Source organism: Lagenorhynchus albirostris, chromosome 4 (assembly GCF_949774975.1).
Source record: "Lagenorhynchus albirostris chromosome 4, mLagAlb1.1, whole genome shotgun sequence".
In the NCBI taxonomy this organism is placed as follows: Eukaryota; Metazoa; Chordata; class Mammalia; order Artiodactyla; family Delphinidae; genus Lagenorhynchus; species Lagenorhynchus albirostris.
In genome coordinates, this window is record NC_083098.1 from 87,061,685 (window position 1) to 87,075,292 (window position 13,608).

Below are 13,608 nucleotides of genomic sequence, written 5' to 3' on the forward strand. Positions count from 1 at the left end.
ACTGGCAGTCTATTTTCACTACTGAATTCACAATGGTACAAGTCTGTAGTACAACTGGAAAATCTCAGTCCAACAGATGATATTAACTGCCAAAGGTTAAGAGGTTTTAGGTCCAATCTTGGGGATAAAACAGTTAATTTGGTTACCTAAACTAATTTGCCTGTGTAGAAAATGACTATGAAGGAAAGGTGCACTTTATTGTCATTTCAATTCAGAGTTAACCGAATGTAGTTTCAACTTAGATTTGTGATTAAACCTATACTGTTACACTTGTTATGCTAACAAGAATGAAAGAAAAACAGCAGTAACTTGCCCCACACTACTCTACCTCTCTCCTGATTTCTAATTTCAATTTAAGCTTTATCTGATCTTTACCTCTGAATAATGTGTATATATATATATATATATATATGTAAAACGTATATATACTGCTATTATTCATTTTTCAATTTTTGATACTATCCATTTTCCTTCTCTACTGCACTATTCCCGTCAGTCTACAAACACGCAGTAACACTCCAGTCTTAAAGAAAAACAGTAGTTTATTTTGATCTTAATTTCTCCACCAGTAACAGCCAGACATCTTTACTTCCCTTTGTAGCAAACTCTATTTGGTGTTTCCAAACCTCGCCCCTCCCATTCTCTCTAAAATCAAGCTTTTGTTTTCAGCATTCCACCAATACTGGTCAAAGTTATCAATAGGTTTCATTGATAAATCCAATGCTCAACTTTCAGTCCTTATATTTCTTAATTTATAAGCAATTAACACATCACTTCCTCTTCTAAGTCACTTCTATTTGACTTAGACTCCAGCTTTTTATAGTCTCTTGTTTTCTCTCCTACTTTTCTGATCACTATTTCTTGGTCTTCTTTTTGATTCCTTCTTTTTTCATTGACCTTTCAATTTTCAGTTACCTCAGGTCTCAGTCTTCAGTGTATGTGTGTGTGTCTCTCTCTCTCTCTCTCTCTCTCTCTCTATATATATATATATATATATCTATATATATAGATATATATAGATATATATATATATATAGAGAGAGAGAGAGAGAGAGAGAGAGAGTGAGAGAGAGTATATTTCTCTTTTTGGATAAATAGGTAGATAGCCTGAAATATCCAACTGCTTACTTTTACATCTCCGCTTAGATGGCAAATGGACATCTCAAATTAAACATACCTAAAACTAAACAACTGATCTTTTTCTCCAAACCTGCTCTATTCTTGGCTTCAAATTAGTTGATGACAACTCCATCTTCCTTTTTAACTCAGCAACAGAAAAGAGTGAAGTATTGATACATGCAACAATCTAGGTGGATCTCAAAGGCATTCTACTGAGTGAAAGAAGCCAGCCATACAAGGTTACAAACTGCATGATTCCATTATTTGACACTTTCAAAAAAATGAAATTATAGTTAGGGAAAACAGTTCAATAGTTGCCAGAGACTGGGAGTCGGGAAATAGGGATACTGAGAGATATCATGTTGGAGTATTTTTAGGGCGATGGAACTTAGGGTGGTTGTTTCATGGATCCATTCACGTGTCAAAATTCATAGACTTAGAAGCCTACAAAACATTCTTTTATTATATGCTAATTTAAAAATACAATTTAAAAAACATTATGAGATGTACCTAAAACAGAACTAAGAAGAAAACTTATAGAACTAAATGATCATATTAAAAAGGAGAGGGGGGCTTCCCTGGTGGCGCAGTGATTGAGAGTCCGCCTGCCGATGCAGGGGACACGGGTTCATGCCCCGGTCCAGGAAGATCCCACATGCCGCGGAGTGGCTGGGCCCATGGGCCATGGCCGCTGAGCCTGTGCTCCGCAACGGGAGAGGCCACAGCAGTGAGAGGTCCACGTACCACAAAAAAAAAAAAAGGAGAAAGACTTAAAAATCGATGATTTTAAATATTCACTTATGAAGTTAGGAAAAGAGCAAATTAAAGATAAAATAAGTACAACATCTGATTTCCTGCTGTGAAAGATAAAGATTTAGCTCCCTTTCAATCCCCTACACATCTCTCCCAAATTCCCTTCATACAATCTGCCTCCTCCACACTTGAAATATAGTTACAGGTTTCCCCTGCTCTTCAAAAGTAGAGCATTCGTATGAAATTTGTCATAAGCCTAAATGGCATAAAGTAAAGAAGCAATTACCTTAGGCCACATCTTGCTAACGGATACACAAAATAATTCGAGATAAAGTACAGATGCTCACACACACACATTAAAGCTATGATAGCTTGATACCAAGATGCTGAGAATAGTACCTTGGGAAGGTGCTTGGTGGTATCACTCTCACTGCTCAGGGCATGTGATGCCTCTATACGGGGTTGCTGCAAAACAAATGCCGAATGCTTATTTCACTTTTGGCCTGTTTTTGGTAAAAGCGAAAATCTTCTCATGACTTCTATGGTTCAGCAAAAACAGGTACTAATGTAGGTCCTTTGTAAAAGCAAAGTGGCATAAAGCAAACTTTGGTAAAGTGGGGGATAACTGCATAACCTTTAGATAAAATACTGTATTTCCATATGTTACATTATCATGACTATGGTAATATTTTTCATATTTCCTTTTCTGTGAAACTTTTTCTTTTCCTTGTAGGAAATAATTGCCTATGGTTATATTGTTGTTTTTGTTCCTTAATTTTCTGTATAAATGTCATTAATGTGAATTAAATTTTTTTTTCTATATACATGCATACATGTAAAATAACAAATCAATTTTTTTTTCTTGGAGCCATGACTATTTCTACCTCTACCTCTGTCCTTCCATGAAGGTCTGGACTGGTTGCTGTCTACACTGGCTACCCAGACTTGTCTTAGGATTTTCTAATGCCATCACCTTAGGAATTGCTTTGTTGTCTCCTTTGTCTTAAATTCCATTTTTCCTTTTTTCTTATTTGCCACCCTTTGTTTGGTAGAACATTTTTTTCTAGGATTTTCCTAAGGAAATATATGTGGAAGGTGATTCTTTTGAGATGTGTCATACTTGATAGTTCATTTGGATAAAGGACTTATTTAACATAAAACCACAAATTATTTTTTAATAGACTTTGTTTTTAGAACAGTTTTATGTTTATAGAAAACTTGGGAAGATAGTACAGAGAGTTCCCCATAGAACTCCCTTACCCAGTTACCCCCATTATTAACAACTTACATTAGTATGGTACTTTTTTTAATGCAAATAATGAACCAATATTAATATATTATGATTGATATGTTGTTATTATCCAAAGTCCATAGTTTAGTCAGATTTCCTTAGTTTTTACCTAATTTCCTTTTTCTGTTCCAGGATCCCATCCAAGATAGCAACTTACATTTACTTGTCATATCTCATTATGTTCTTCTTGGCTGTGACAGTTTCTCTGACTTGCCTTGCTTTTGATGGCCTTGACAGTTTTTAGTAGTGTTGGTCAAGTATTTTGTAGGTTGCTTCTCTATTGTAATCTGTCTGATGTTTTTCTTCTTATTAGACTGGAGTTATGGTTTTTTGAGAGAAAGATCATAAAGAAAAAATGACATGTTTATCACATCATAGGAAAGATACATGCTATCACCAGGATTTTTCACTATTAATATTGACCATAATCACCTAGTAGAGGTAGTGTTTATCCAGTTTCTTCATTAGCAAGTTACTCTTTTTTTCCTCTTTCCATACTGTACTCTTTGGAAGGAAGTCATTATGCACAGCCCACTCTTTAAGGTCTGGGGATATATGCTATCTCTTATGAGGGCTGATTATCTGTATAAATTATTTGGAATTCTTCTGCAAGGGATATTTGTCTATTCTCCCCCACTTATTTATTTATTTGATCATTTATTTGTATCAGTATGGACTCATGGATATTTAGTTTATACTTTGGGTTATAATCCAATACTACCCTATTTTGTTTCTCAAATTGTTCTAGCTTTGTCTATTGAGTCAGCTTTCTGTTGACTCCTGTGTCCCTTTCACATAACCCCATACATTTTTTTAGCACTGCTTTACTTTTGGCACTACAGTATGCTCCAGACTCATCTTGTGAACTCCTTGCTCCTGGCCTAGGTCAGCCATTTCTCCAAGGAGCAATGGTTCCTTTTGTTGGACAATGATATTAGAACCAAGATGCAGGCATTATTGTACTCTATGCTACTAGGGCCATCACTCACTATTTATAATTTGATAAGGGGATAGGGGCCAGGGAGGAATCTATTTAAAGTTTTATATCCTTGTTTGTTTTTCTCTTATTGTTCATTGTATACAATTTAGAAAATACAGAAATATATATACATTTTATATATGTGCAAATAGGCTCAAAATCAATATTTAATTTTTATCTTGTTTTTTATTGCTTTAAAATAATATTCACTTTTTTGTCATTAAAAACATTTTACAAACAATTTATAATATATAATATTCAGTGAATGTACATGATATATTTCTATTTCTAAAGTTAAAAATTTAGGTAGCTTCAGTTTTCAACATTTTAGGTGTAAAGACTATCTTTTATTAATTTCTAGTTGCTTATTTAGAGTCATTTTCTACAAGTAGAATTTTCTGGTCAAAGAACATATTCAAAGCAAGATATATTTTGTCTACTTATTTTCCAAAAGGGTAACATTATTTATTACCAATATCAGAGTATGAGACTCTTCTTCTTTCTATACCCTAAAGGTCAGTGAACAATAATAGTTTTTAAATGTTAATTGATTAGAAAGGAATTATCTCTGGTTTTAATTTTCATGTTTTATTACTGAGGAGTTTGGTTGTTGTTTCACTGTTTATTTGCCATACCCAAATGGGCAATGTGAATGTCAGTTAGACCCTCTACCTGTTAGCAAAGTTGCTTCCATTTCAATATATCTGTAGTTTCTCTTTCATGAACTTTGTGTTGCGTCCTTTAGTAGATGCTATTTTGAAAGTAAATAAATACTACTTATTCATTTAATATCAACATATTCATTTATTAGATGCTGGCAATATGTCAGACAGACACAATACTCAGCAACAGGGATGGAAAGCAAATACCACATGCTCTTACTTCAAGTTGTTTACGACCTTGTGGGAGACACAGTCTCATGACTATTTGGAAGCAAATAAAGATTATTTTAATCACATGGAGCCATGAAGCTCATGTTAGAAGTGCCTCTAGAAAGAGAATATGGCTCTCACTTTATTATTCCCCATGGAAACCATCTGAGAACATACTCAAAATGTCCAAAAAAAACCAACGAATTAAAAAGACCTAGAGATAGAAATACACAGAGGGAGAGGAAAAGGAATGGGGAAAAAGAAAATAAAACAGACACAAAAATAGACAAAAACATATGTGTTATGGAGCTACGCGTATATTGACAAATTGGAAAGTTTGAGAAAAAACTAGAAAGTCTAGAACACTTTTATATTTCAAACTTTTGCAGTATTTTTAAGTTCGTTTTTCACACCTTTATTTTTCTATTTCAGATAGGTAGCTAGCTCCTAATTCTGGTTATTTCTTTCCCTAGAAAATCTCTCAAACTCAACATCTCTCTCCTTTTCCATCCATAACCAGCATAACCCTAGACCAACTCTTTAGTCCTCTGTGGGCAGTAAACTTTGAGGGATCCATTGTGCTACACTTCCCTCTTCCCTCCCACAGGCCAAAAGGATTTGTCTGCCTTCTTCCTCCTAGCTGCCATCATCAGCCCTTCCCCCTGCATTGTATCCCACTTGGGCTCTGCTTGGAGCCGTGTGCCATTCCCTCATTTCTCCCTAGGCTGCTACTTTTGAAACAGCCACACAGTTCCTTCTGGGTTTCCTAAAAACTGTTTTTGTTTTCTTGTTTGGTTTTGTTACTGATAGTAAGTAAATGAAAGCAGACAGCAATAAACCATTAGTAAACCATATTGCCAACTACTAGTAATGATAATTATTAAACACTAGATACCAGGCTTTGCAGTAAAACCCTTTGTGTTTAACATCCAATTTAATCCTAGCAACAGTTCTATGAGATTGTGTTGTCTATGAGATATTTGTGTCATCTCATTTTAGAGAGGAGGAACCCAAGTCATTGAGTTATGGAAAGTGATAAACTCAAAGTTACAGAACTGCAGGAAATCTTAAAAGGATGAAGAGATGTTTTTCACTATTTTTTTTTTACATTTGTAAATTTAAGGTGTGCAACACGTGGATGTAATATGTTACATATTGTAAAACGATTGTCATTGTAGCTATAGTTAACATCCCTATCATGTCACATAATTATTATGTGTGTGGTGGAAATAATTAAGATCTAGTCTCTTAGCCAATTTGAAGATTATAATACAGTATTGTTGTCTGTATTCCCTTTACTGTGTGTTAGATCTCTCGGACTTACTTATCTACTAGTTTGTACCCTTAAACAACATCTCTGCTATTCCTATTTTAACTGTTCCTTTTATTCAGAATTAAGTAGTGCTTCGTTTAGACTGTCATTTCAGGACTGACTCCTTAGAGATGTCACTCCCAACAAGGTCATTCTTACCCCTTTATTTGATCATTTTTGTTCCTGGAAGAACTTATTCTGCACACGCACCCCAACATTTTCTCTTCCCCTGGAATCTCACACTAAAATCTCTTTCCCTTTTCTCACTATTGGCACTGACTTCACTCATTCATACATTTAACAAACCTACTGGGTTCTGCTAAGTTCCATAGGGTGTTCTATGTGCAGTGGATATAGCACTGAACAAAACAGACACAACCCTACATTCTAGTAGGAGGAAAGAGTTAACAACTAAACAATGTGTAAATAATTCTAGATTTTCTAAGTGTTATGAAGGAAATAAACAGTGACTATGATAGGTAATCACAGGGGTGACTTTCTTTAAATAGGGTGATCTTTCCTGAAGAGATGACATTTTTGCCAAGGCCTGAATGAATGATGAGAAGGAGCTAAAAATAAAATTATCTGGGGAAGTAGCTCTTCCTTTACAGGGAAGAATAAGTTCAAAGTCCTGAGGTAGAGAAAAGGGGAGAAGGGGAAAAGATGGTGAGAAGAGCAGATCCAGTAGAGTCTTAAAGGCACCGATAAAAGGGATTTATTGGGATTGTAATGATAAGCCATTGGTGAGCTTTTTAAGCAGGGGAGTGAAAAAATCAGATTAGTGGTTTAAAACACACACACACAGACACACAGACACACAGACACACACACACACACACACACACACACTACAGACACTGTTAGGGTAAGTGAAATTTTAGGTGCCAAAGAGTGGGTGATTCAAATTCTCCAAGGCTCATATGAGTTTTATTTTTATCCCAGAAGAAAGCTCCAAATTCTGAGTTCTTTGGTTTCTTGCAAGAAACTTAATTTAGGAAACCCTTGGCTATCGCATTCTCCTAAAATCAGCCTACTTTGGTTTTTGTTTCTTGGTAATTTTTTTTCTTCCACAGAGGGAAAGCAATGAGATTTAACATTTCCATAAAAGGAAATTAGTTATCATGTTGGTGAATCCCTGGGTTCCTATAAAACCTATGTCTTTCCTGCAGTTTGGATCCTATAGTTTGATTGTAAGGCTTGTTAGGACCATAACCTATTATGCAGATGAGGCAGAGAGGGAAAATCTTGCTTCTCTGTAGACTTTTGAGACCCTGGGCCTTAGATTCATCATATGTAAAATGAGAGGGTTGGTCTAAAACAGAGCTTCTCAAATGTGACTGTGGACATTGTGGGCTGCATAATTCTTTGTTGTGAAGGGCTGCCCTATATACTGCAGTGCACTATCAGCATCCCTGACTTCTACCACTACGTGCCAGTAGCATCCCCTGGATATTCAAGAATGTCTCCAGACAGTGCCAAATGTCCCCTGGGGTGCAGAATCTCCAACAGTCGAAAACCACAGGTCCAGAAGGACTTTTTCATTTTCTACTTGCACTTAAATTTTAAATGCATCAGGAGCTCCAGCAATAGTCAGAGCCACTGTTGCACTTTTGATATTTTATGTTATTTAGGAAGACATTTTCTTCTGCGAAATGTTAAGATGTTTTCCCTCTTCTCCTTCTTTATCACCATGACACCAAATTACTGCTCTGAAGTGACTCATACCACAAAAAGCAGTCTGCTAAAGCCACGGTGGATATCATATTCCCTGCTCAAAAACTTGTGTATAATGAATCAAAGGTTGCTTGTTCTTCAGGTATATACATTTCATTTGTCTTTTTAAGGACCAATGATTCAATAAGGGACGAAGAAAGGGTTGTGCATTTGAGTATGTAGGGATAGAAGTAAAAGATGATAATGAATTAGATTAGAGCAGTGGCAGGAGTATTAGAAGTAATATATGTATCGAGTTAAGATATGATTTATGTGCACAGCCAAGCTGGCACAACATGGTTATGGATCTGAACAGTCAGTGAGGGAAAGAAAGTATGCCATTGCATTTTTATGGTGAATTATCTAACTTTTAAAAACTTCTCTTTTCTCTGATACACTAGAAAAATAGAATATAAATATTCCCCTTTATTCCTAGGAGGAAATTAATCGTTCTATGAAACTAATGGATTGGACTGGGTTTAATGAGCTGTCAATGTATACGGTGAAATAAAAAGAGAGTTTGAGATTTGTCAGGAGGGAATAGGAAGTAAGTATTTCCATGAGAAATACAGAGTCTGAAGTCTGAGGGCAAGAGGAAGATGCAACGGGGCTATTTAAAAGGCCCCATGAGTTTAGGATCTGATTGCAAAATGATTTCCCTAAAACAGGGCACTTTGGCTTAAAAGTGAAGGACTGTGTGTAGACCCATTACAAGGAGCTTTGTTCAAGTGCCCTGGGAGCTTGTGGAGCAAAGTCCTTTTCTTCCATGTTTTCCTTTTTTATGTATAATTCTTAAATAGACTTTATTTTTTAGAGAAGTTTTAAGTTCACAGGAAAATTGAAAAGATACAGAGATTTCCCATTTACTTCCTTCCCCCTCACATTCATAGTCTCCCCCATTATCAATATTCCTGAGCAGAGTGGTACATTTGCGACAATTGATGAAACTACACTGACACGTAATTGCCTAAAGTCCATAGTTTGCATTAGGGTTCACTCTTGGTGTTGTACGTTCTATGGGTTTAGACAAGTGTAAATGGCATATATCCACCATTATAGTATTAAACAGAGTAGTTTCACTGACCTAAAAAATCCTCTGTGAGGAAGCTTTCTTCCAAATGTTTAATTAGGAAACGTGGGGAGTTGGGGTGAAAAATTGTTCAGGAAGCTCTTGACTACTGTTTGAGACCCCTCTTCACCTGCACAACTGCTGCAGAGCCTCTGGGATCTGAAGCCAGTACAGCCGTCGCTGGGGCATAGACAGGCCCTGGCAGAGCTCCCTGGAGAGGACACCTTGGCCTGCTTGCTCCCACCAGTCTCCCTGTGGCCACTGCAGCTGGGGGATTCACTTCAGTGCCTTTTCAGAAGGTTCTCTAGCCAATTCAGAGCCTGCAGCAGACTTTCTGCTCCTTTCCCTGGGATATATGCATCTACGTCAGTTCCTGGGTGGATGGTCCTCGTTTCAGGCCTGTCCTCATGGGAAGCTAATCCCAGCACTGGAGACTGCACAGGTCTGAGAAGAACAGAGGTGCTCATGTAGAGAGGTGGCCTGTGGGAAGAACAGGCATTGGCCTGCCCTGCAGGCAGTTCCAACATGTAACTCAGCACGCTGAGGCTGGAGCTCAGTAGGGAATTCGGTATAGCTGGTGGATTCATGGTAGGACCATGGACAGAGGCTTCAGAGACAGGGGTGGGGCTCCAGCAGGTGCCCATCAGAGGGCTAGAAAGATACCGTAGCCGTTTTTTTGGTTTTTTGTTTAAATTCAAGGTAACACGTTGTTCAAATCTAAAGTTAGAAAATCACATTACATTTTGCTTACGAAACAAGTATGATTCAGAACTATTTTATTACAATATCACCAATTTTAAATTAGACAATATCATGGATGTTTATGTTTACAAATAGTGCATAAAATTAGAGTGATATTTCATTTGTCTTGCTTTTCCAGGGCATAGAAAATTCACACAGCATAGAGAAGGTGTCATACTGGCTTAAGTTTATCAGAATTTCTTTTCTTGTTAAAATTTGTTTTAAATTTTATTTAATTGCTTATTTTTTATTGAGGAATAATTGACATATAACATATTAGTTTCAAGTGTACAACTTAATGATTCAATACTTTTATACATTGCAAAATGTTTCCCACAGTAAGTCTAGTTAAAGTCTGTCAGCATACATGACTACAAAATTTTTTCTTTCAATGAGGACTTTAAAATTTTAATCTCGGCTCGCTGCCCTGAGCCTCCCATGCCGGCGGGCCAGCCGGGCGGCCGGGCTGGTGCGCGGGGAGCGCGGGGGTCGCGGGGAGTTCCGGTTCCAGTTGTTTGTGCAGCTGCAGCAGCGGCTCTGGGAAAGATGGTGGCCCGGGCGGGTTTCCAGTCTGTGGCTCCGAGCGGCGGCGCTGGAGCCTCAGGAGGGGCGGGCGCGGCGGCTGCCCTGGGTCTGGGCGGGACTCCGGGGCCTCCGGTGCGAATGGGCCCGGCGCCGGGTCAAGGGCTGTACCGCTCCCCGATGCCCGGAGCGGCCTATCCGAGACCAGGTATGCTACCAGGTAGCCGAATGACACCTCAGGGACCTTCCATGGGACCCCCTGGCTATGGGGGGAAACCTTCAGTCCTACCTGGCCTGGCCCAGTCAGGGATGGACCAGTCCCTCAAGAGACCTGCACCTCAGCAGACCCAGCAGGTCCAGCAGCAGGCGGTCCAAAATCGGAACCACAATGCAAAGAAAAAGAAGATGGCTGACAAAATTCTACCTCAAAGGATTCGTGAACTGGTACCAGAATCCCAGGCCTATATGGATCTCTTGGCTTTTGAAAGGAAACTGGACCAGACTATCATGAGGAAACAGCTAGATATCCAGGAAGCCTTGGAACGTCCCATCAAGAAAAAACGGAAGCTGCGAATTTTCATTTCTAACACTTTCAATCCGGCTAAGTCAGATGCTGAGGATGGGGAAGGGACGGTGGCTTCCTGGGAGCTTCGGGTAGAAGGACGGCTCCTGGAGGATTCAGCCTTGTCCAAATATGATGCCACCAAACAAAAGAGGAAGTTCTCTTCTTTTTTTAAGTCCTTGGTGATCGAACTGGACAAAGACCTGTATGGGCCAGATAACCATCTGGTGGAATGGCACAGGACCGCCACTACCCAGGAGACAGATGGCTTCCAGGTGAAGCGGCCAGGACATGTGAATGTACGGTGTACTGTCCTGCTGATGCTGGATTACCAGCCTCCTCAGTTTAAATTAGACCCTCGTCTGGCTCTGCTGCTGGGCATCCACACCCAGACCCGTCCAGTGATCATTCAAGCACTGTGGCAATATATTAAGACGCATAAGCTCCAGGACCCACGTGAGCAGGAGTTTGTTATCTGTGACAAGTATCTCCAGCAGATCTTTGAGTCTCAACCTATGAAGTTTTCAGAGATCCCCCAACAGCTCCACGCCTTGCTTATGCCACCAGAGCCCATCATCATTAATCATGTCATCAGTGTTGACCCGAATGATCAGAAAAAGACAGCTTGTTATGACATTGATGTGGAAGTGGATGATACCTTGAAGACCCAGATGAATTCTTTTCTGCTGTCTACTGCCAGCCAGCAGGAGATTGCTACTCTAGACAACAAGATCCATGAGACAATAGAAACTATCAATCAGCTGAAGACCCAGCGAGAGTTCATGCTGAGCTTTGCCAGAGACCCTCAGGGTTTCATCAATGACTGGCTTCAGTCCCAGTGCTGGGACCTCAAGACCATGACTGATGTGGTGGGTAACCCAGAGGAAGAGCGCCGAGCTGAGTTCTACTTCCAGCCTTGGGCACAGGAGGCCGTGTGCCGATGCTTCTGCTCCAAGGTGCAGCAGAGACGACAAGAATTAGAGCAAGCCCTGGGAATCCGAAATACATAGGGCTTCTCCCACAGCCCTGATTTGGCTGCACCGATTTCTTTATTTGGGCCCTGTGCTGCCTGCCTCATAGCACCTGCCTTGGTCTTGCTTGGGGCCTTCCAGGGGATGCCGTTGGTTCTAGGACAACACCAGAATGAAGAGGGTCTCACATGATACCTGTTACCCTCTTCTCCCACCCCATCCCTTCCTACCCCCAGCTTCCCTTTGCCCCACAAAGTTCCCATGTGCCTGTACCCTCCCCTGGTCTGCATAGGACCTCTAGATAGTATTAGAGAGAGAACCTGTAGTGGTAATCAATGCATTGAATGGATTGGGCCTACGGCCAAGTGGTCTTCAAGGGGACCAGCTACACTGATCCTGCCCTTCAGAGACCCGGGAGTTGGGAGCTTTAGCCCCTTCTCTGAGACTCAGGCCTGGGGGCACTCTATAAGCTAGTTGATCTCGGCTTTCCTGATAACAGAATCCAGTTGCCTTCCTTCCCAGGTTTGGAGCAAACTGTCCCTTCACTTGTTGCCCTCTAGCAGTAAAGGAATCCTGGTTCTTGGGCTCCACTGAGCCCCAAGGTCAGTCTGCAGCCCTCTGGATTGGCCTGCTGTCTCAGTGCTTCTCTTACTCCCTCGTAGGGGGTCCACATCAGTATTGGAGTTAGTTCTCTTAGTATTGCTCCCTCTCACCACACTCCCTGTAGCTGCTTTTTAGGATTCCCTCCTATCTGTCCTAACCCAGGGCATTTGAGTGGGGGAATCTGCCTTTCTCTGTCAGAGCCCCAAGGGTCCTCACCTAGGGTACTGTCATTGCCAGCAGAGGCTGTTCCTTTCTGCTATTGCTTGGAGGTGTGACTCATTCATTCATTCCACCCTGCCTCCCCCATCCTTTCATGGAGAAACAGGCCTAAAATCAAACGGGTAAAAGCCCTGGGCCATCCCTGTCTTCCTGTCCCTTGTCTGCCCAGTTGACACCCACTGGTGACTTCTAGGGCACTGAGGAGTGAAAGCACCTAAGGCTGGAGAATAGCTCTGAGTTGGGTTTTTGACTCTTCCCGCTCCCTGCCTCACAGGATTGTGACTACCCAGCCCCTGCCCTCAAAAGCTTCAGACCCCTCAGGTAGCAGCAGGACCTTGTGATCTTGGCCCCTTGCAACTGAGATGGTTTTGCATCTTTCCAGGGGAGCCTCAAATTCTTCTTCCCAGGTTGTATCACCCCTGAGTTAGCATATCCCAGGCTCGCAGACTCAACACAGCAGGGTGGGAGACAGCTGGGCACAGAGGGGGAATTCCGTTCAGCATGGGCTCTAAACCCGCAGAACTGACAAAGCCCCTGCTTCCCCACCCCCTCCTCAGGCTTCTGCAAGCACATCCCCCAGCCCTGTATCCCTGACTGTCCCACACTGGGGACAGCAGAACTTGCTCCCTGTCTTCCCCTTCCTGTCATTATCCCACTCCTCCCTTGAAAGGTTCTCCCCAGAGTGACACTGGACAGACAACCTCTGTCCCTGGGGCTGGAACCATGAGAAGGAAGCTCAGCACTCCTACACAGTGTCCCTGAAGATAACTTTTTATTAATTGAATTATTATATTTTTTTCATGGACCAAAATTTTTTTTGTACTGTCCCCTTATCGATGTCACCCAGTTTTAATAAAAGAATCTTCTGAAAAATAAAAAATA

The 13,608-nt window shown here is 40.6% G+C and overlaps 1 protein-coding gene across 1 annotated transcript; it reads left to right on the forward strand.

The window, feature by feature from the left end:
* The first annotated feature begins 10,287 nt into the window (after positions 1 to 10,287).
* Positions 10,288 to 11,958, forward strand: LOC132519384 (SWI/SNF-related matrix-associated actin-dependent regulator of chromatin subfamily D member 1-like). The gene has a single exon (XM_060147320.1). It carries the CDS (start codon positions 10,288 to 10,290, stop codon positions 11,941 to 11,943), a length of 1,656 nt encoding a protein of 551 aa, XP_060003303.1. The 3' UTR covers positions 11,944 to 11,958.
* The last annotated feature ends 1,650 nt before the right edge of the window (positions 11,959 to 13,608 follow it).